Source organism: Lycorma delicatula, chromosome 9 (assembly GCF_047948215.1).
Source record: "Lycorma delicatula isolate Av1 chromosome 9, ASM4794821v1, whole genome shotgun sequence".
In the NCBI taxonomy this organism is placed as follows: Eukaryota; Metazoa; Arthropoda; class Insecta; order Hemiptera; family Fulgoridae; genus Lycorma; species Lycorma delicatula.
The window spans coordinates 11,492,541-11,515,550 of record NC_134463.1 but is presented as its reverse complement, the minus strand read 5'-3'; the positions used below and the strand labels follow the sequence as shown (position 1 = coordinate 11,515,550).

Genomic DNA, 23,010 nt, shown 5'->3' with positions numbered 1-23,010 from the left:
TTGCACAAAAAAATTTCTAATTTTAATTATAACATTTTGCAATACTGTGTCAAGTTTTACACTAATTTATTTACAGACTGAAAATAATAAGACTTTTATCACATTCTCCACCTGTTTTTAAATTTGTTTATACAATACATTCAAAGTAAAATAGATATAGTTTAATCGTCTTAATAATTAGAGCTTTGGATTTCTAAATAGTACAAAAACGTACATGCTGTATATTTAAATATTTACAAATACATATTAACATTTAATATAAGTATCGTGTAACATTTTACTTGCATTTAACTTATTACACATTTTCCTTTGTAGTTTATGCATAGTGAGCAATATTATACTATGAATGTATTCATATACACTGAAAATCATATAATTAATGCTTCAGTATCTGCTATCCTATAAATCAGAATGATCACTGGCACTTTTTTACAGAGTATTTTTTTTATACCCAAGAAATTTCAGGAAAAAGAAGAAACATAATTTTCAGCAGATACATATAAAGTGATTGATTATTTCAGTAATTAAATTTATAAAACAAAGGAAATGAATCATAGGCAATTCAAAAATCTTGTAAACATTAAAATTCATTCCTATAAAGGTGAGATGTTATATGCAATAAATTCAACCGGTACAAATTTTGAAACGAGTAGAAATCTGGCTTGCTTATTAAACTCGATGAAGAGAACAAACATCTAGTTCATTTTTATTATAATGATGAAAACACACTTGCAATGTGATATAACCAAGATCACTGCAAGAAGCAGTGAAAAATGGACAGTATTCAAGTATTTGAAAAAAATGTAATATTTTATCGGGAAAGAAATAATTGTTCCTGATTTACTGAATCACTACTGATTTTTTATCGATTTATAATTATAATTCACTGAATTTTTACTCATAAACATTAAGAACTCGTTACAGTAAAAAAAATTGTAACCATTATTTAATACTTTTCTATACTAATGGAATATCTTATTTGTGTAAATAATTCAAACAATTCTCAGAGGCCAAAGAAAAAAGGAAATTAAAAAACGGGTAATACCCACATACTATGTAGTTTTAGTAACAAAAAAAAGTCAAATAACTAAAATAAATCAACACACTTACCTATTGATTCACCATCATCCCAATACAGAATTCCATTGGCTTCACCTTTTTCATCAGCTGCCACTATTTTATTTTTTTGACTGTAAAAAGAAACAAAAAATTAATCAGTTTTTATATTTAATTTTAGAATCAATACGTAAGTAGTTTTTTCAAATAGATAAAACTGAATAATTAAATTTAAAGCTGATTATTAATATCAAGCAACGTTAATTGGTCTGAGAAAAAGAAGAAGGGCATTTTATAAATAATGCACAATGTGTTGTTAAAGTTTTGAAGAATCAGGAAGTGTGTTCATCACTCCACAAGTATGCATCATCATTTTTCCAAATTTTAAAAATGGCCTTGGGAATTTTTCAAACATAGCTGCAACTTTTTTTACTTTTAAACAAATTGAATATCTTCACAAATTTTTACCTAAAACATTGATTTTAAAAAGCACAGCTTAAAAGTATTTATAAAGATGCTTCTTTAAAAAAAACACATAAATGATTAAATTTTAAAGTATCTAGAGACTTTATTTCAGGCTCTAGACAATTTGGAAAAATCACATTTTATTTAAACCTGGATTGCTAAATTATTGTGCAAAAAATGCAACACCAATTTTGTTGAAATTTGGTGTGTTCTTTTATTATAACAAAAAGTTCTTCGAGGCAAAATCTGAAGGTCTTACGTATAAGTACTCAAAAAAAAATTGTCTTTTTTTCATTATTTTGATAGTTATTGCTATTTTTACATCAATAATAATGTATTTTTTGATTTGCAACTGACGATATTGTGTGTGTTAAAAGTTGGCGCTGATTTCTTTAATAATTTAAGTCTTGATTTCTTATTATAAATATTTTATTGCGATTGAAATATTATTTATATACATAAAACATTAATTGATGGAATATTATTGAAATATAACATTAATTATAACTGTTTCATTGTAATTGTAAATATTTCTGTAAGTGAAATAACTGAATTTTTGAACTGGAAATGAACTAGTGTCGAACTGGACACTGTTGTAGTGAAGAGCTTGTTTATATAATGTCAGTGGAGCTGTTGATTTGTCAGGAGCCAAGTGCATCTGAAAGGAGCTGAGTGAAGTGTAAAGAACCAAGTGAATTTGGTCAAAGTCAAAGATTTTTAAATTTACAAGTCCTATATTTTCCTATATATAAATATATATATAAATTAATATTTGTAAGTTTGTTTGTCTGTCCCGTATGATGCATTCCTATACCATTCATCTGTGATGAAACTTTGGCGAGTTGTTGTGTGCACGCTCGCAAACGTTTCCAAATTAGTTGGAACCTACTAGGTGGCACTGGGGTTAAGATATTTAGGAAAATTGTATTTATGGACTGATATGGCTCATATTCAGAATATATTACTTACGTGAAAAGAAAAATTGGCACCAGTGTCGAGATATTTATGAAACAACAAACAAATATACAAAGACTTTCTTCTTCTATGTATATATATATATATATATATATATATAAAAGGCAATGTTCATATCTATGTCCACTATTCACTAAAAAACTACTGGATAAAATTACGCACAGGAAAAAAAAGGATAAGTTGAAAGGTTAAATTTTGTGAATTCCGTAATGCTCAGTTTTTTGTTTTATCAAACTTTTAATTGCGTTCATTTAATCTATATATACACTCAAATCTAGCAATAGTGAAGCATTGCCAGGTCTGTAAGTATACATATAAAAATAAATGTTTGTTTGTCCCATATTTGTTCTTATATTATTCATCTGATTGCGATTAAACTTTGCGATCAAACAGACTTTCTTATTCTACATATATAAAAGGCAATGTTTGTATGTGTGTCCACTGTAAACTAAAAAACTACTGGACTGATTTATGTGCAGGAAAAATGTGAAGAGGGTATAATGGAAAAAGGGAAAAGGAAAAAGGGATAAAGGTAAAATGGGGAAAAATAAAAAAACAGAAACAGGAAAGGGTGAATGGGGATGAGGGAAATGGGAAAAGGATAAATTTTGTGAAGTTCCATAATTTTCGGTTTTTTAATATTTTATCAAATTTTCAATTGTGTTCATTTAATCTACATATATATATATTAGATATATATTACTCAAATCTAGTAATAGCGAAGCATTGCTGGAACTGCTAGTATTAAATAAAAATTAAAGTTCAACAATTAAACAGGAGTAACAAAAAGTGAATATGAGTATTTAAAAATTAAATGAGTAATTTAAATAACCCTAAGTCTTAACAGTGTGTAAAATTTATTAAAAAAATTTTTTCTCTCGAATTTTTCTTTAAAATGAAAATTTAATTATCAAAGGAAATAGGAGAAAAAATGGATATTTCTGCAATTTTTTTACATTTTGTGCAAAAAAATCAATGTGCAAATAAATCCTTTCGGTAAATATTTTTGTAAGGTAATGTGACAGGAGCCAACCTGTAAATAAAACCACCAGTAAATTCAAATGAAAAGAACAGGATATGAATACACCAAGTATGAGAGCGTACCAGTTATGGTAACATAATGAATTACTGTAACAAAAAATTATTAATGTTCTCGAAAACCATCACAAACAAACTTGACAGTTATCTGAAAATTATCATAACCAAATTATGCAATTAACTCATTCACTATTGATTAAGTTCTAGAATACTATCTTGAATTCATTCTATGCATTTCCACAAGATATACTATAATAAATTTTCTGGAAATGCACGTACAAGAAGTGCTATAACATTTGTAAACGGGTTTATAAAGTAACTATATGCCCGTACAAACACAATTATATGTTCAGGAATTATATTCTGTGTGCCGAGTGTAATTTCTACTGCAAAGGTTGTTTGTCGATACTGTGTTGTGTGCAGCACACAACTTCGGTTCTGCAAATCAGTCAGGCTCATGACCTTGAGTTACAGTGCAAATACGCATACGCCTCAGCATTCTATGAAGTTACTGCAAGAAATTTTTGTTTTGGAGATTAAATCCCTTCTAAGAACTTGCGGTCACCTCATTCTCTGGACTTAAGCCCACCAGATTTTTACTTCTGGGTTTATACAAAAAGTAATGTTTATCAAGGAAACCCTCAGACTCCCAGGAATTTTAAACTGTTATTCATGACTTCACCAAGAACATACCGCATGAACTTTTGACAACAAGAAAACACACATACCAATATTTCTGGATGATCATGGGAACAATTTTCAACAACTACTGTAAGGTATTGTTGTACTACAGCAGAGCAGATGTACAGTTACTTTTTAAATGCACTGTATATAAAGAATATACATATAAAAGGATGTTCTATGAAGAAACAGAGAAACTTTCTGGACATGTTCTACTTGTGAAAATTATGAAAAATGTTCATATAAAGTGGCAGACTGGTATTGAAATGCTTTGTTATTGAGTTATGGCTAGCAAAAGATTTTATCTGAATTTCAACTCTTCTAATAAAAAGAAGCCCTACTGTAATTTTTGGGAACGAAATGAAGGAGTAAAGTTGGTGATTTCTAATATAATTTGAGCAGGGAAATAAGATAAAACAGGTTTTAGAACTGTAATTCCAGTAGTTAAAGATATTCAATGTAAAGCACAAAATTGGTGTCAAAAAACAAGTTTTTTTCTTTTAGGATTGTAGTACAATAGCTTTGTTTAAATGACTAACAAATGTTAAAGATAAATAAATTTGAAACATAGAAATAAATAATAAAAACAAATTGTTATTCATAATGGATATAGTGACTTATTAATTGATAATATACATAAAAAACAAATTTCAAAAATTAATAGTACAACAGTTCTAAAACCAATAAATAATACGCAGAAAATTTATAACGTGTTTAAAATATTCATATACTGATAGCATTTAAAAGTATAACTAAAGCTTATGATAATGATAAATATAAATCTGCATATAAAACAAATAACCATATAATAAAATATTTTAAAAAACAATCATAAGATTCATATAATTTATACAATTTATGTGAAATTTATAAAATAAAATGTAATGATTGTGATCACATATATATAGGTAAAATTAATACATCTTTTAAAGCCAGATTTCTTGAGAATTTTAGACACTATAAAAATAAAAAGTTGGGTTTCTCTAACGCTGCTGACCACTAACTTATGAAAGTTAGTGGTCTAACTTAGTTAAACTAAGTTATGATGGTTTAGGGATGTTAAGGAAATGAAAAAAGAAAGATTACCTTAAAAAAATAGTTACAATTTGAGGATTACAGAAAACTACGTTTGACCAAGAGTCAAACGGATAGATACAGAAATGTAAAAACTAGACAGATGTGATATTGGGAGCATGATTGATGAAAGATTCATCAAACAGTGAAGTTTATGGACAGAGGACATGGGGGATAGTCACTGAAAGAGAAAAACAGAAAATAATACAAAAATTTCACAGAAATATTAAAAAAAAAATTAAAAACAAATTTATATTGATAAAAGTGAATACTTTCATTGAGTTTATCACAAGACAATGAATGTTTTATCAATATGGAAAATTAATGTCGCTAACATTTTTAGAGATTAAAATATTTTTCCCAGTTTATAAAAATATCTCTGCAGGATTGAAGGGATCACACTATAAAGTTCAAATAAAATCAAATAGCAAGATAAATGAAAATACCTACTCAAAAAACAAAGGTCGAGCAACATTATCTCCTTTAATATGAGCTTGCCAAAATAATGAATATAAATATGGAAGAAGTCGATAACGAATTGTTAATGCTTTACGAGCTGAATCAATTACTACATCTTTTCCTAATGGTGCTGGATCCTGTGCCTGATAAAGTACAGAAAAAACATTGAATGAAGGTTTTCCATGAGCTAACTAATGCTGATTATGTTAAAAGGGTTCACTACTGTCAACGATTCAAGAACTTCATTAGATGTAAAATTGGTATTTTAGATCGAGTGTTTTTCACAGATAAAGTGTGATTTCACCTTGGTAGATATGTTAATTATCAGAACTACTAGATCTAGGGTACTGAAAACCCGTACATTTCTTTGAATCTCCCCATATAAAATAGAATACAGTGTGCAGTTTCAAGACAACAAATAATATTATTATTTTTTTTTTTAAAAAGCTGCGGATGCTGCTGTCTACCTAGAAATTATCCAACAGTTCATAGCCTTATGCAAGAGGATGAGTGTAACTGCTGGTTGCAACAGGATAGCACACTTGCTGTCATACAACTCACTCTACTATGATACTACAGAATGTTTTTGGTGGAAGAATCATTTCTAAAGGATTGTAGCAACATAGATCCCCTGATCTAACAAGTCCAGACCTTTTTCTGTGGAGTTTCTTAATAGAAATTGTTTATAGGAGCAATCCACACACCCTGCAGGAATTGAAGACAAACATTACCGATGCCATCCAGAAAATAGACAGGGTACTGCTAAAACGAATAGCTGGGAACATGTCAAGCATGTTGACGAGTGCATAAAAGTGGATGGTCATCATTTTTAACACCTTCTGTAAATTATTAAGTGTTTGTCAATAAAATATTATTTATAAACTAAACTACGTGATGGGGTTTCTTTTGAACACTCTGTATATTGAAATATATAAATTTATATATTCATGTTTGTGCATGTATGCAATACAGATATATAAGCATTAACACAACAAAGAAGACAAAATACAAAGTCTCAGATAATATACAAAGAAAGTAGAACGACTATTGAAATGGATATATGTTATACATAAAATAAAAAAATAAGTAAAAATAGTACAAAGATGTGTAGTAATAGGATCATAAAAGCACGAACAATATAAAGATATTAACTCTACTGAAATCAACAAATTATGAGCAGATAAAAGTAATTAACTTGAAATAATTTTACCAGGTTAGGTAAAAGAACTAAATATAAATAGTTTTTTAGAACTAAATATAAAGTTATTTTTAATTCTATAATACCAATTACAAAGTATTTAATTAATTAAACACTCAATATATCAACTAAGGTATACTTACAACACAATCATCAGAATTATGAGTACATGAGAAGGGATAAAATGCACCAAGTTGATACCATCTCTGACAAAGTGCAACTGTAGCATTTTTTGAAAACCACAAATATCTGCTCCAATTAATGGTATACCAAACATATTCATGTTCAGAACATCTGAAAATAAAAATAAAACTCCTTTTAATCAAATCAATTTTATTTAAATAATTTGTAAATAGTGTTTTACAAAATGAAAACAATAAACTTCTAAATATGTATATTATAACATAATTTCATTTTCACACAGTTCTAAACTGTATCGTTTCATTTTTAACGACAAAGTTTAGAACAAGTTATTATGTCTGAGCTTCACAATTAAATTAAATGTGCATACAATACAAATTTTAATCATAATTAACAGGTAAAAAATAAGACTGTATACACTATGACTTTTTTGAGGTGAAAAATGTGCTTTTGCATTTTAATTGCTCAGAACAAAGATATCATAAAATGACATTAAAATCAAAAACACTTGAAAATAGTATCACAACTAACATCTCAAAAACTTACTTAAAACTAATATCACAGAAGGAATCTAACATATATATATGCATACATGAGGTCTGTAAATAAAGTAATGAGACTAGTTTTTTTAGCAGCGAAAAGTGGCAGCACTGTAAAGTTACTAGTAAGCATATGGTTATATGAACAACTATATGGTTATATTAGTATGGTTATATTAGGTAGTAATATTTTTAATACTTTTAAAAATTGAAAAGGATATGTGGAGATGACGTTCTGTCATAAGCCCAAGTTTTTAGGTTGTTAAAAGCATTTTCAGATGGTCGGGAATCAGTTGCAGACAATCCACGCTCTGAAAGACTGTTAACGTCAAAAAGTGATAACAATGTTGAGCAAATCAGAGACTTGATACGGTGCACCAGTGATTAACTGTCAGAATGATTGCAGAACAATTGAATTTGAACCATACTACAGTCCATTAAATTTTGACAAACAAATTGGACATGAAAAGAGTGTGCAAAATTGGTCTCTAATACCTCACTGTTGAACAGAAAAACAGGGTGGAAGTGTGCCGCAAACTTTTAGGGCGAATTGAAACTGATCCTAATTTTCTAAAAAAATGTTATTACCGGTGATGAATCTTGGATATTTGAGTATGACACAGAAACAAAATGCCAAAGCAAGAAGTGGCACACTTCAAACTCACAAAGTCCAAAAAAAACAAAAATGAACAAATCAAAACCACGCTAATTTGTTTCTTCTACAGTAATGGCATTGTCCATGAGGAGATTTTGCCTACAGGACAGAGTGTAAATCAATATGTTTACCGAGAAATTCTTTAAAGACTGTGAAAGAGTTAACCATGTGAGACCAGCCATCAAAGACTGATGCTGCAGCATCATAACAATGCACCTTGTCACACTGCACTCTTAATTAATGAGTTTTTCGCAAAGAAAAACTGTCCTGTAGTTTCTCAACTACCTTATTCAGCTGACTTGAGTCCCTGCGACTTTTTCCTGTTCCCGACTTTAAAAAGACACCTCAAAGGAGACCATTTTGGAACGTAGAAAACATAGAAAAAATTTAACCGACCATCTGAAGGATATTCTGGTTTCTGAGTTCTTCATAGCATTTGACTGCTATGAAGAGTGGGAAAAACTATTTGAAGCATTTCGCGGCTTTCCAAGGGAACTATTTCAAAGGTGATAGAGTTCATGTATAATTGGATTGTAAATAAAAAGTTTTTCTGAACCAGTCTCATTACTTTATTTACAGACCTCTTATATATATATATATATATATATATAAACGTTGAGGATTTAGAATTTAAAACTTCAACCAAGTCTGAGAAGAGTGTAAAGGGCCCCTTCACGGATAACAGTAAAATATTAAACTAACTACAAAACAGGTATATAGACTAATAAAACAGTACACAAATAAAAGGAAAAAAATAGAAATAGTTAAAGGATAAAAATAGAAATAACAAAATGAAATAAAAATAAAAGCATCACAATTGATGATATTCAAATGCAATGAATGAAATCACTTTCACTTTATCAATTGTGCTAGCACCGTCACCCAGAAAACACTGTATTATGGTAAGGACTACAATACAAGCAACTATAATACAAAGATGGAAAGTAACTGTATAAACAGTATAAAAAATATCAACATTTTATCTTGTTAAACTAATCAAAGATGAAATCAAAAGAATGGCATATAAAATAAGTCTATATTAGTCAAAATCGTCTTCATCTGGGGTGGCCTTAATTAATAAGTAATAACATGTTTAAAAATAAGTATATTAGACTTGATTTCAAAAATTTAAATAAGAAAAAAATTGTTTATGTTAAATAAGGTAGAGAATTACTTAAAATAATTTGTCAATTTTAAAATTGATAATTACAATCCTGGATCAATAATTGTAAGAAACATAATGGTTCTTTCAGTAGAGGAACACATTTTTGTCACTGAACATGTCTTTCATAATTGGCAAATACTGATTTAGTGAAGCACAAGTTTTCTGAAAACTTTCCAAATATTCCTGTTCCTCACTGCAATGCAATTCGAACTCTTATCAAAAAATTTAGGGCAACAGGCTCTGTTGAAGATGCTGATTTAAGTGGAAGACCACTTAAACTAAAAAAACAAAAGCTACTTGATATTTTGGATGTTATGGTAGAAAGTCCATCAAAGTCAATGTGTAAGTTAGCACAGCAGCAAAACATTGGACTTGGTACTGCATGTAAAGCTGTAAGAAAAGAACTGAAATTTTTCCCCTATAAAGTAATGTGTGATCAAGAACTGAAACCTACAGATCATGCCAAAAGACTAAATTATTGTCAACGGTTTAAACATTTTATTGATTAAAATTCTGTTCTCAACATTACGTTTTTTACAAATGAAGCGTGATTTCATCTGGGGAGGATATATTAATTCACAAAATACATAACTGTGGTCGACAATTAACCCCCATGAATTGCACAACAATCTTTACATGAAGCAAAACCTGGAATCTGGGTCAATGTAAGTAGAGCATGCATTGTGAGTCCAATCTTTTTTGAAAATTCCGTTAATAGTGATCGTTAATGTACTGTTTTAACAAACTTCATTGTCAATTAAAGTGGAAATCAATCATGGCCGATTCCTAGAAGATGGCCCCACAGTACACACAGCTAATATTGGTGAACGAATCATTTTGAGGGGGTTTGTGGCCTGCATGATCTGACTCCCCCAGATTACTTTCTATGACAGACAGTGAAACAAGCAGTGTATCACAACAGACCATGTATGATTGAGGAACAAAAAGCCACAGTAATGGCATACATACAAGCCATTTCAGTACATCAGCTGGTTAAAGTGTTTGAAATAAAGTGAAATATGTGCAGTATTGAATGCAGTATTGAAGGAGGTCATTTTCAAAACTTTTTATAAACTATTTCAGTTATTGTAAAAATGAAACAAAAATAGTAATAATAAAAAAGTAATAATTAAGAAAGATTCATCATTCCACTTCCATAATTCCAGTACACTTTCCCAATGCACTGTATTTTCAAAAAGAGTCTGTTATTTCAGAGTTTCTATTATTGTTTCTACAATACTGAAAATTTTCTTTTTAACACCTGAATAAGCAAACAGAATTTTTTAGGATAAGGCTAAAAAAAAATCAAAAATATAAACTAATAATTTTTAAAAAAATATGTGTAACCAATCTTCTTATACAATTAAATAGAATAAAATATTAAATTAAAAAGAGATTGTTTAATCTCAATAAAAAAAAATTATTCAATTTTATTTTACCAAAATACTCTTAACTATCCTAACTTTTAATAATTTTCAAACTAAATCAAAATGTATATGAAAATAATACCCCATATATTTTTCATTATAAATCAGTTGGTAATATAAAATATATTAGATTTTACACTGTAAAACAAAAAATAATAGTTGTTAATATAAAATACAAAACATGCAAAAATCTATAACTTAATCATGCATTTCATGCAATAAATAATGTTAATATACATAAAATAGCTAATTTTACAGCAACTTAGATGTGATTTTTTTCTAATAAATAAGAATGCTGAATAAATAATACATAGTAACATGAAGATTACAACTGATGATCTAAGATATTTTCAAAATGGCCGTACTTAAAATAAACTTCATTTTAAAATAATATTATACACATAAGTAAATTGTACATAAATTACATTTGTAACCTCTTGATAATACTAAATTTATTAACTTAAATAAAAACTCTGCTGCTATCAATTAATTTACTTTTGCCAAAACAAATACAGGTTATTGCACTTATAAAAAAATATTTGTATGTTAGTCTATTGACTCTTGAAGAAGATTGCCATATATTACAATAAATAAAATTAATAAAACTCATTTTAAATAAATCTTAATTCATCATCATCATCATCAATGTTCTACTAATTAGCAGGTCCTTACATAGCACTGGATTTCCATTCTTTTCTACTTTCTGTTAAATTTTTTATATGAACTTAATTTCTTTCTACCTTAATATCATCAAGCAGCTTCTGTCTTTCTCTAACTCTTCCTTTCTTATTAGTCATTGTACCCTCTAAGACAACAAACAGTTCTTCCTTAACACATGTCCCAAACCAATTCCTTTTTTATCTCTCAATGTCTGCATTAGTGATCTACCCTCTCTAACACCTCATCATTACTAATTCTGTCTTTTCACTTTATCTTTTCCATACTCCTCCAAACTCACATTCCAAAAGCTTCTAATCTTTTCTCACCTTCCTTGCAAGTCCATGTCTAGCCCCACGTAGTGTTACACTCCATATAAAACATTTAACAAGTCTTTTTCTCAGATGTTTATCAAACGACACAACAACTTTCTCTTTCTATTGAAAGCTTCTTTTGACATAGAAGTACTACTTTCTCATGATTATACTGTTTATATAATCCACCTTAATTACTTAATTTTATTCTTCAAAGTTTTCCTAACTACAAATGCAACTCCCAGATTTCCACTCTTCTCCTCTCCAGAATAACACTGATATTCTCCACTTTCAAACTCCTTCACTACCCCATCTTACATAAATATACTAAGAAAGTTCTAACTATTTTTCTTTATCTCTTGCTTTACACTTTCCAATTTCCCTGCCAGTATAAGAGTGTGAACATTCCAAGTTCCAATTCGCATTTAGCTTTCCTTCTCAATGGTTCCATTATCTTTCCCTCTGTTCAGTACAACCATGCTTGAATGAATTCCTCTCCCACAGGTCTGATTGAGATATTTTACCTCTGGAATATTTATTCATCAAGCGCCACTGACATGCCTCTTCTAGAAAATCCCAAGGGATCTTTAATGTGGTGCTATCCCACTGCCTTCCATATTCTCAAGCCATGAACCATCTTCGATGGTTCATCTGCCTTTAGGAATGATTTCTCATCCCAAGGACAAGAAACTGCCCTGACTTTCTATCCACTCTTACGCCCTATTGGAGGCCATTGGCAATTGAGAGAGGAAGTCTCCTTAACCCAGGAGTCACTCAGCAGACTGTTTACACTGGGTGATAAGGTTACCTCATCCCTACACCTGAGAATCTTAATAAGTAAAACAATACACATATAAAAGGGAAATTAGAGTCATATTCAGTGATTAATTACCAAAAGTAAAACCATATGCTCAATAAACAAGTTAAATTTATATTGTATTAATAATTTCCATTAAAAATTAGATCTAGTCCATTAGTTGCTCTGAATCAAAGGAGTGAAAAAAATGTATATAAAATTACATCAAAGTTAATCAGGTATTTAAAATATAAACCTTTTAATGGATAACTGAACCAAATTTTATAATAGAACATTTTTAATTCAAAACATTATCGGTCTCCAGAGTCAAATGTCTTTAGTCTCTAAAGATGATTACAAAGAAGACTACAACTGTTTTGATAGAAATTATTAAAAACTAATATAAAATTTGATTTGATTTGGTTTGTTTTTAGAAAAGTTTAAATTCTTAAATAACTCTTTTATCATTAACTACCTATGACAAAAAATGCAAGAAAAATTAATTTTTAACAATTTCAATAATGTTGTACTAATAATTTTAATAAATGTTTTTAGCCTAGCAATTTAAAAAAATATATATATTTTTTATTCAACTGTATAATTAATATTTAATATTGTACAACATTTAATATTTGAACAAATATAATAATTTATTTATATGTAAGTTTACAACAAATATAATCTTTTTCTATAATTCAAACAAAGTTTGTGGTTTGTTTAATTCATTATTAGCACTAATAACTGTAAGTAATAAAACAGAACTCTGTGACTAAGAGATATCTTCTAGTTCTTAGGCCATCTTTTTGAATTTTTAATTTTAATTTATGTTTAAAAATTATAAAAAAAATTAAAATCATTCTTTCTAAAATAATCCTTATGAAAAAACAAATTATTCTGTCAAATCTTGAGAAGGAATTCATTTTACTTTTATAAAATTTTATTTTTACCATTTTTATTTCTTATGATGCATAACTAAAAACAATTATAAAAACAAAAACTGAACTCTATACAATTTATCAAAAAATTTTATTTATCAAAATTTTTATCCAAAATATTTCCTGGAATTTTGATTATTGGCTTTATCCCTTTTCTTAGCAAAAGATGATTTTTTGTTTTATATATCAATAAGTATTCTAATTTAATTAACAAGAAATTGTAAGAGAAAGTGAATTATAAAAAATAAATCACTAACAAAAATTAAAGCTAACATTTTATACATATCAAAATTAATCCTTTAACTTATTTTATTTAGAGTACAATAAAAAAAAACAGTTTTTCTATTAAAAAAAGTAATCATATGTTGAACACTTACATACTGACGTGAAAATAAGAGAACAACTATAAGTTCATCTCTACTACTATTTATACAGTAGTTATCTGTCCCTTTCCAGGAGTATACTCTAAATTTACTTGTGTAATTTACATTCCTCTCATAATTTATGTGTTATAGTTTTTGACAGATTTTAGAAAAAAATATGTAATTGATTTTATATAATTTGTAAATGTATGGTCCTATAACTTGCTCTATTTTCCATTAAAAAAACAAAATAATAAAATAAATATTTTCTTTATAGACTTCAAAACAATTGAAAGTGAGTTACAAGAGAAATAAAATAACTTTTTGTTACAAAGAAGAATAACTCTACCAAAGGCTGCTGAGTGATACATAGATAAGTTGATCTTGTTTTTGACAATAAAAAACCAAAATTTCACAAAATAAATCTTGACGCTCTCTCTAAACTCACAAATATCTTGAAGCTTACAAATTGGTAATGCTGCTGGAACACATGTTTTTTCATATGTTATAAAATGTAATAGGGGTACAAAAAAAATTCAAGAGAGAAAAAAAATATATTGAAAATGTTCTGTTCTATTAGGTGAAAACAATCTTGACACTGCTGGCTCAGATTGGGAATCAATGATAACAATCTTATCTGTTAAGGATACATCATTACAATTTCTCACTTGCACTGTTCTTGATTACATACATATTATTATTTGAAAAATAATAGTTCTTAATAAAAATCAGAAATAATTTTTTTTTCTCATTTATTTTAGCCATTCAGAAGACAAGTTTGAAATTTTTTTTTATATCCAGAAAAAATGTTTGGAACTGCAACTTTTCATTCTCATAATATAAATTATTTAACATAGATCTGTATAATTTAAACATAATCTGTATAAAGCCAGTAGATAAAAATTCTTGCAAAAATTTTCATTATTTCTTAATAGATTGATCATCCAGAATTGTATAAAATTATTACACATAACCTTGTGCACAGGAAATATGAACATTTTGTAGCATGAGAAAAAATACCATGCCTGACCAGGAATTAAATCAAAAACCTTCAGAATGAAAGCCCAAGTTGTAACCTTTCTGATGCAAAGGTAAGAGAAATTTTTCAATTTGGAAGACAGTTTTTTAAACAGTTTTAATTCAATGTAATTATAAAAGGAACTGAAACAATATTCAATGTAATTATGAAAGGGAAAGGGACTGAAACTGTTGCTACTATTAAACAACAAAGAAAACATAAAAGTCATAACCCAATAAACATACATGTGCGTGCGCTTACCCCCCCCCCCCAACACACACCAATATTAATCATATGTTCACTTTTAAAGAACATCTAAATATTTTGCTAATAAACATTTTACTGTAAAATTTATTATCACATTTAAGATATGGTATTTACACTAAATTTTACATAAAAAATAAATAGGAATTTTAAATGCAATATAATACTATTTAATCAAATAAATTACAAGCAAGTGTCACAATAAAGCAAGCTTAATTTAGTCAAGGTTATCAATCAGTATCATCATTAAAAAAAACACACACTCACACTATATTACATGTATATGTACATTAGACATGAAATATATTTATAATATAACAAATGATTAGGAGTATACCTCATCAAGAGATGTATATCTTATTTCTATTAAAACATTATATCATTAAAACATATATACACAAGTAATCATATAATCTTTATTCACAAAATTAGATTTTTTTCTTTTTAGAATACTAGCATACTATTTTTTAGAATAATGGCATCCATACCTACTGGTAAACTGGTAACTGTTTTAAATTTTTACAACAAAAATGTATTAAAAATTTTTTTAAGAACATCCAGTAGTTAGTTAATACTCATAAATATATATAAAATCCGCTATAAATGACTACAACAAAATTCAATAAAAATCAGATGGTTTACATTGTTTGTTTTATTTTCACATTTAAAAACCATTTAACTAAACTTATAGTGGTAAATAAAAATCTAAAATTTGGATTTTTTTCAGTAAAGTATTAACAACCTCTTGTATGGTAGTAAGACAAATTAAAAGAAAAGAAATCAAAATTATAGGAAACATGAAACGCAATGAAGCTCATTCAGTCACAGCTCAACAACTGATGTCTTAGTTTATTACTGAGCTATGCCCAACGAACCCAAAGGGCACTTAATTAATCGAAAGAACAGAATGCACAACATAATTCTAAAACATACTGCACAGCAACTTTCCAAATGGACTGTATTAAAATTATTGTTGTTTATATATTCTGCTGTAGATTTTTTAATGAGTGATTATTTTACTTTGAGTTTATCTAAATTTCTTATTTTTCCAGTGATTTTCTATTAAACTCTGTGTTATTATTTCTTATTAATTGAAAATACTCTCAAAAATATTTCAAATAATATTTGATTCTGTTTGAAGTGACTACAATAAATTGTCTTAGGGGAAAGGTTTCAGCATAAATAATTTTATTAAAAATATCAGTTGGTATATTTTTAATTATACATAACACAATTGTCAATTTTATATAAATTTATCCTATCAAAATAATATTGAATTGGTAAAATCCAAGTTAATCAAAAGTTTTATGATAATGTTCAGACTTTTGGGACCACTTGTCCCTGGGATAAATAATCTGCTATCCAGAGCTTTGAAAAATAAATTTTTAAATGTAAATATTTTTTTATTGATTAAATGTATTTAATGTTTTTTTATCGATTATTTACTTATTCAAATTATATGGCTAAAAACAACCTAATTAAGGTAAACTTTTTGACAGTAGTAAAAAAAAAAATTACATGCCCCAATTTTAATTATTAATAAAAAAAGTATGTTTGAAATTATTTTCTTCATCACAGACCTATTTTGAACACTTTGTGTCATGTATTTTTTTACCAGTAAATGAACAAAATCAGTTGTTCCTTTAATTGTTTTTTCCTGAGGAAAGAAAAATTGAACAGTATAATCAGAAAATAATTGTAATAAATTTTTCACGGTAAGAATAACAAATGATATGGATAACTGGATTGTAGGAAAAAAAATTAAGTGTTTTTGTTAACCATATATTTGGTTATTAATATAGGATCTACTTATCTAATGAACCTAAAGAAGTTTAGTTCAATTTTATCTTGAGGGTTGTGATCTGTTAAAAATTTATCAAACTGGTCAATATTTTTGGCTTTTTTTTCTAAAAAAGCCTGGATGCCTACCTTGTAATCTGGGTATTAATATACCCAGATTTGTGTAGATATTTAGATTATTTAAATATATTTTGCTTAAAATTTTTATTTGATATATTATAGAAAGAAGATAACTTGATTATTTTTCTGAATTTTTTCAGAAAATGGAAAAAGAAATGCCAATGTTTCATCAAAATAACGAGGAATCTACAGTTCTTGCACAAGAATCATTAATTAGAAAAGAAAATAATAATATTAAGAAAAGTGATTGCTTGAAAACAGATAGTGTTTTAAATGAAAAAAAATGAAATATATAATGATACTGATAAGTGTAATCCAATCATGATAAATAACATTATAGATTTCAATCAACAAGATTCTGTCATTGTAAATAAATCCGAAATAGTTCAAGATAATAAGAGTCAAATTAATAATAGTAATAATATTAATGCACTTCCAGTTATAAATGATCGACCAAACTTCTATTTAGATAATCCTTGCAAGGTATATCTTATAATTATTTATAATTTATTTAAATCATTTAGTCTTCACTTATAAGTCTTTTACTCTCTAATTTAAAGTAATAAAAAAAAAAATAATCTACTTAATCTTATCTAGTCAAAAGAATCATAGTTCTGAGTATAACTTTAATTTCTAAAAGGGAACTTTATAGCTTTTAGGAATTATTGTGCATTTTCATTCCGAGACTTGGTTCAGTAGCCTTTTATATCAATAAACACTTTGTGAATTTAGTTTAAAGATTACTCTTCTGAGGAAAACTGAATTCTAAAGATTAAGAGTATTTTTATTTCTAGAGGTTCGTACTCCAACTAATTTGTTCAGCACAGTGTACAGTTTCTGTTTTTGTCACACTATCAAAAAGTTCTGTATAATACTTATTGAAAAAAGATCATGTGCTGTTAAGTTTATGCCACTAACATTAAAACATGCCACTAATATTAAAACATAGTAAGAAGCAACAAATCAGTCCATGGGGTCATTTATAGAAGATTTTGTATGACTTCAACATAATTTTTTTTCTTTTGCTTCCGTAATTATATTAGCTTTGTTTCTGAATTTAGTTGGTAAGAACATTTACATTTATACAAATATATGTTTTATTTTTACAGTCCTGGCATTTTTTAATTTTTGTATTTAGAAGTTATAGTAATAAAAGATTGAGGTCATTGTCTGTAGTTGCTTCTCCCATGTTGAAAAACATTCAGAATAATAGGTGAGATTGTTCTTACCACCTAATAAAACTTGTATAAAATTCAACCTCTTGACCAGGATGGATTTAATTGACAGTGGATGGTGTACCTGAAATTGTCAAGCATTAAAAATTAAAGATGCATTTCACATGAACACAAAATCATTGCGTAACTTATTCAAATTCAGTCTTTAAAGTAAGGTCTGATTTGAATTTGCTGCCTGTGTACACTATATAAATAGATGGTGCTTGCACAGCTCTGTTATTTCAATCGACAGTCAGCTGTTAACAACAATAGTTTAGTAATTTTATTAGATGTTTTTATTCATCCATGTATAATGAATGAGTGATACTATTTGTGATCCTGTAAAGTATGAGGTACAAGGAGTAATCAGATTTTTTTAAAAACAATTCTGCAGCTGAAATTCACAGGAAAATTTGTGACATTATGGGCTGAATATTATGACACTAAAGTAAGACAGTGAGACTGTTTATTGTAAAAAGGTGGATGGTGAAATGAAGAATTTAGCAGCTGGTCAGTGATAACAGATGATTTGATTAAATCAAAAACTGATGAAAGAATTTGAGAAAACCGGCCTTCACAATTTTCTCTGATGTTTTATGATATTTGATTTATGAAGTTTTAACTGAAAACCCCTTTTAACTAAAAGGGTGTCTTGCTTGTCAAATTTAGTAGTTGTGGAACTACTGTGAATGCTAATACATATTGTGAAACGTTAAAAAATGTTAGAAGAGCTATAAAAAACTAACGATGTGGAATGTTAACCCATGGGATTTAGTTTTTGCATGATGATGCCTGGCCACATACAACAAATCAAGTGGTGAGGCGATTAGAAAAATTTTGTTGAAAAATCTTAAATTATTCGCCCTATAGCTGTAAGTTAGCTCCCAGTTATTACTTCCATTTTTTTCACCTTGAACAGCAGTGGCTTGCATCACAGATATTTGATGATGATGACGAATTGATAAATGGCATTACTGCATGATTTAATTCACAGACAGCAGAGTTTCTTGAAGAAGAAATAAAGAAGCTAGTTAGTTAAGCGCATGAAAAATGTGTTGAAATTGAAATCAGCTACTTAGAAAAAGTAATAAATAAATGTAGTTTTTGTGTGTAAATAGTAAAGCCTATTCATATTTTTCAGTTTTGTTTTTTACTGTTTTGAAAATGGAACTTACTTTAAAAATACACCTTGTATTTTCACCTTCTTAAAAGATCATTTCAGAATGAAGATTGTATTACTATATTGCCAACAGTGCCTCAGAATATATATATATATATATATATATATATATATATATATATATTTTCTAGTACCTCAGAACTACTTAAAGGTTTTAATTGAAAATGCATGTATTGAATACATCAATATTGATGAGTTACTAATATCATAAATTGGTGATGAAGAGATCATTCATTAGCAACTGGTCATCTACTTCTCTTATGAATACAGATAAGGAAGATAAACAAAAACAAATAGCGTATTATTAAAAAAAAAAGAATAATTATAAAATAAAAAAAACTATTTTAAATGCACTGAATGAAATACACTAATTCTTTAGAACCCTGCTTATTTAAAAAATTGTTTTAATACATAACGTAAAATAAAACAATCCTGAACTGATTTTAAAAAAACAATTGTGTAGAATTTCATATTCCATAGCCCATTATTTTATTTTTTAGTTATTTTATCATTACACCTACACTATTTATATATATATTAGATACAAAATATTATTTTTCTACTACCCATTAAATTTTTTTTTAATAATAAATAATATGTATTTAATACTCTTATCGTAACAGGTTTTTATCTAATTAGTGTTTTTTATCATAAAAAGTGTACTGTGTAACAATATTAATCATAGTTTTAAAAATCAGAATTTTTAGTTAGTGTGATTGCTGCTTGCAATTAGACTTTCCAATGCAAATATAATAATCAGTGACTATTACAGTATTATTTTTTTATTTTAGGTTATTAAAATTTGTTTTTATCTTAAAAAAAAAAATCTCCTTGCTTAATTTTAAAAAACTGTTTTTTCAGATATATTGTCATTGAATTGACAAAATATAACAAACTTCAAAATATGAAATTTGGAAACTTTACAAAAAAATTAATATTAAATATTTTGTTTAATGTGATGAACAAAGTGTCTTAAGATAGAATTTTTCTAATGTAATTGGGAGTTAAGGTTTTACATCAACTACATTTGAAGGTTAAGTGTATCTGCACTATAGAAACTTTATAACGGGAGATTCAGTAATCTAAATCTGAAACACACTTTAAAACTTGTGTTAGTAGCATATGAATTTGTGTGCTGGAAAGTAGATTTGTTAAATTCGAAATTAGTTACTGTAAACATTTAATTAAGCAATTTTCTTTATTTCACATTAAATATCAACAAAGATTTTAAACATAATAAGTAAACTTTGAAATTTATTATAAAGGATGTATTGCAAAAGATTTCATTTTAATTCATTAATAAAATATATGACTGAAGTAATTTACTTTTTTTCTCTAACTTAATTAGGTTAGAGTATTATCATATATATTTTACAAATTCATGGATCTTCTTCTTACTACAATTAAGTAAAATGCTTACTGATTTTTACATTTAATATCTTTTTTAAATATATTTTTTTATGTGTATGTATATATATTTTTATTTTCAGTTACCACAGTTAAATACCCATAACGAAGAAGATGGTGAAATAATATTTCCATTAAGTCCTTCAATATTAGAACCACCCAAAGAAAAACCCCCACCACCACCTCCATCTGAATTAAGTGATGATGATGAAACAGTTGCTCCAACTAATAAACCTGTGAGTACTTCATATTTTTTGTACAAAATTTGGTAATTAAGATGTAATGAAATCAATATTTACAAGTAGTAATAATTGGTTGTGAACTTAATGTAGAGTGGTTTACATTCTGGCTTCTAGATTACATGGTTTTGGGTTTAATTCTTGTTAAGGGTTTACGTTTTTTAATTGATCTATTCTATTTTTTATTAAAACTAATATAAAGCACCAAGGTTTGAGATTATAATACTTATAATTAAGAAAAAATACCTTTTGGTAAGTGTTTTTGAAGTGGTGGTCATACATTGATTTTAATAATTTTTTATATTTTTCTCACTCATTTTTATTTTGAATTTAGTCAGGCAGTTTACTCGTAACCCAAAGTAAAGTAGAAATAATTTTTTTTTAATCATTAAAATTTCAACTTTGTGATGATTACAATATATAGTGACCCAGTTTTGTTACATAGACCTAATTTGTAATAAGATAAACTTATATAAAATAAACGCATGTGCAGTCTCTACTTTACATTAAAACTTAATTGTATGAATATTTCTACACTTAGATGTTGAGGGTTATTATTGCTCTTTTACTGAAGAATGAAAAAACTGGAGTATTGTAAAAAAATACAAAATAATGTTATAAATGAATACAATATTGTAATAAGTTTTAAAGGGTATGAATAGAGAAAGAAATTAAATGAACCATACTGCACAAGAATTTAAATTAACTGAATTAAATCCAGTAATTTTTTATTGTACTATACATAAGTTATAGAGATCGAAATGAGGGGTAAATCATATCACTTATTGTAAAAAAACTTACATGATAAAAGCAATTACTGATGCACTTTCATTGAGCAGAAATGAGTTAAAACTAATACCCGCAATTTCTTCTTTGCCAGATTTTTTTGAAGCAGTGGCCTCTTTGTCCATGCACAAATTATAGGAACCCTCTTTATCCACAATTTATTGATCAAGGTTTTACCATGGTTACTTTTGATCCGTACAACCAGATCCTGAGAAGTTTCTTTTATTATCCATAGAGAATACATTTATTGATTCCTGATATTACCTATATAATTATTATTATGTACCAATCAGAATAAAATATTTATAGCAACTAATGAAACAAAGAAAAATATAGTAAACTGCAGACATTATAAAGCACTTCTTTGCATTTTATCAATAATTTACCTATCCTATTGATATTTAGATGAAATTAAGTTACATCCCCAAAAAATTCTTGTTTGCTATTTATTATTTTTCTGCTTGAAGAGATTTTACTTTATGAAGGGGAAGGGAAGTAAAAATTATAAAATTAATGGTTCAGATTTTTGAGTTAAGAAGGTCCAAATTATCAAGGTTTGACTTGTAAAACCAGTTTTTTTCTTAATGACAAAACTATGATTGAATTTATTATTTGATTTTCTTTTATTGCTTTTAAGATATCCATTTATCTACTCTCTTTCTAAATTACAATAACTGATATAATTTTGATGGAGAAAATTTGATTTCAGTATACTCTGTTAAATAAGTATCCAATAAAAGTAATTTGATATAGTTATTTGCAACAGTAGATAGTTTTTTTCTTGTCTTCAGTCATTTGACTGGTTTGATGCAGCTCTTCAAGATTCCCTATCTAGTGCTAGTCGTTTCATTTCGGTATACCCCCTTCATCATACATCCCTAACAATTTGTTTTACATATTCCAAATGTTGCCTGCCTGCACAATTTTTTCCTTTTACCTGTCCCTCCAATATTAAAGCAACTATTCCAAGATGCCTTAGTAAGTGGCCTATAAGTCTGTCTCTTCTTTTAACTATATTTCCTTTTTTTAACTATATTACAAATGC

General features: G+C 27.4%; 2 protein-coding genes across 4 annotated transcripts in view; one reads left to right on the top strand and one right to left on the bottom strand.

Annotated features, from left to right (window-relative positions):
* The window catches only part of LOC142330585 (uncharacterized), a 56,068-nt gene that overhangs the window by 25,030 nt on the left and 8,028 nt on the right, over positions 1 to 23,010 (bottom strand). For 2 of the 3 annotated variants that reach the window (XM_075375971.1, XM_075375970.1), the window contains exons 3-5: positions 18,369 to 18,438; positions 7,090 to 7,240; positions 1,111 to 1,190 (exon numbers count right to left, since the gene is read on the bottom strand). In XM_075375971.1, the coding sequence (XP_075232086.1) occupies positions 1,111 to 1,190; positions 7,090 to 7,240; positions 18,369 to 18,438 (301 nt within the window). Of the gene's footprint in view, positions 1 to 1,110; positions 1,191 to 5,739; positions 5,892 to 7,089; positions 7,241 to 18,368; positions 18,439 to 23,010 lie in introns of those variants that run through there. The other variant, XM_075375972.1, reaches the window with a different exon arrangement.
* LOC142330586 (T-complex protein 1 subunit beta-like) overlaps positions 17,280 to 23,010 on the top strand; it is a 63,123-nt gene continuing 57,392 nt past the window's right edge. Inside the window, exons 1-2 of the mRNA XM_075375974.1 lie at positions 17,280 to 17,622; positions 21,024 to 21,176. Of these exons, the coding sequence (XP_075232089.1) occupies positions 17,413 to 17,622; positions 21,024 to 21,176 (363 nt within the window). The 5' untranslated portion in view covers positions 17,280 to 17,412. The remainder of the gene's footprint in view (positions 17,623 to 21,023; positions 21,177 to 23,010) is intronic.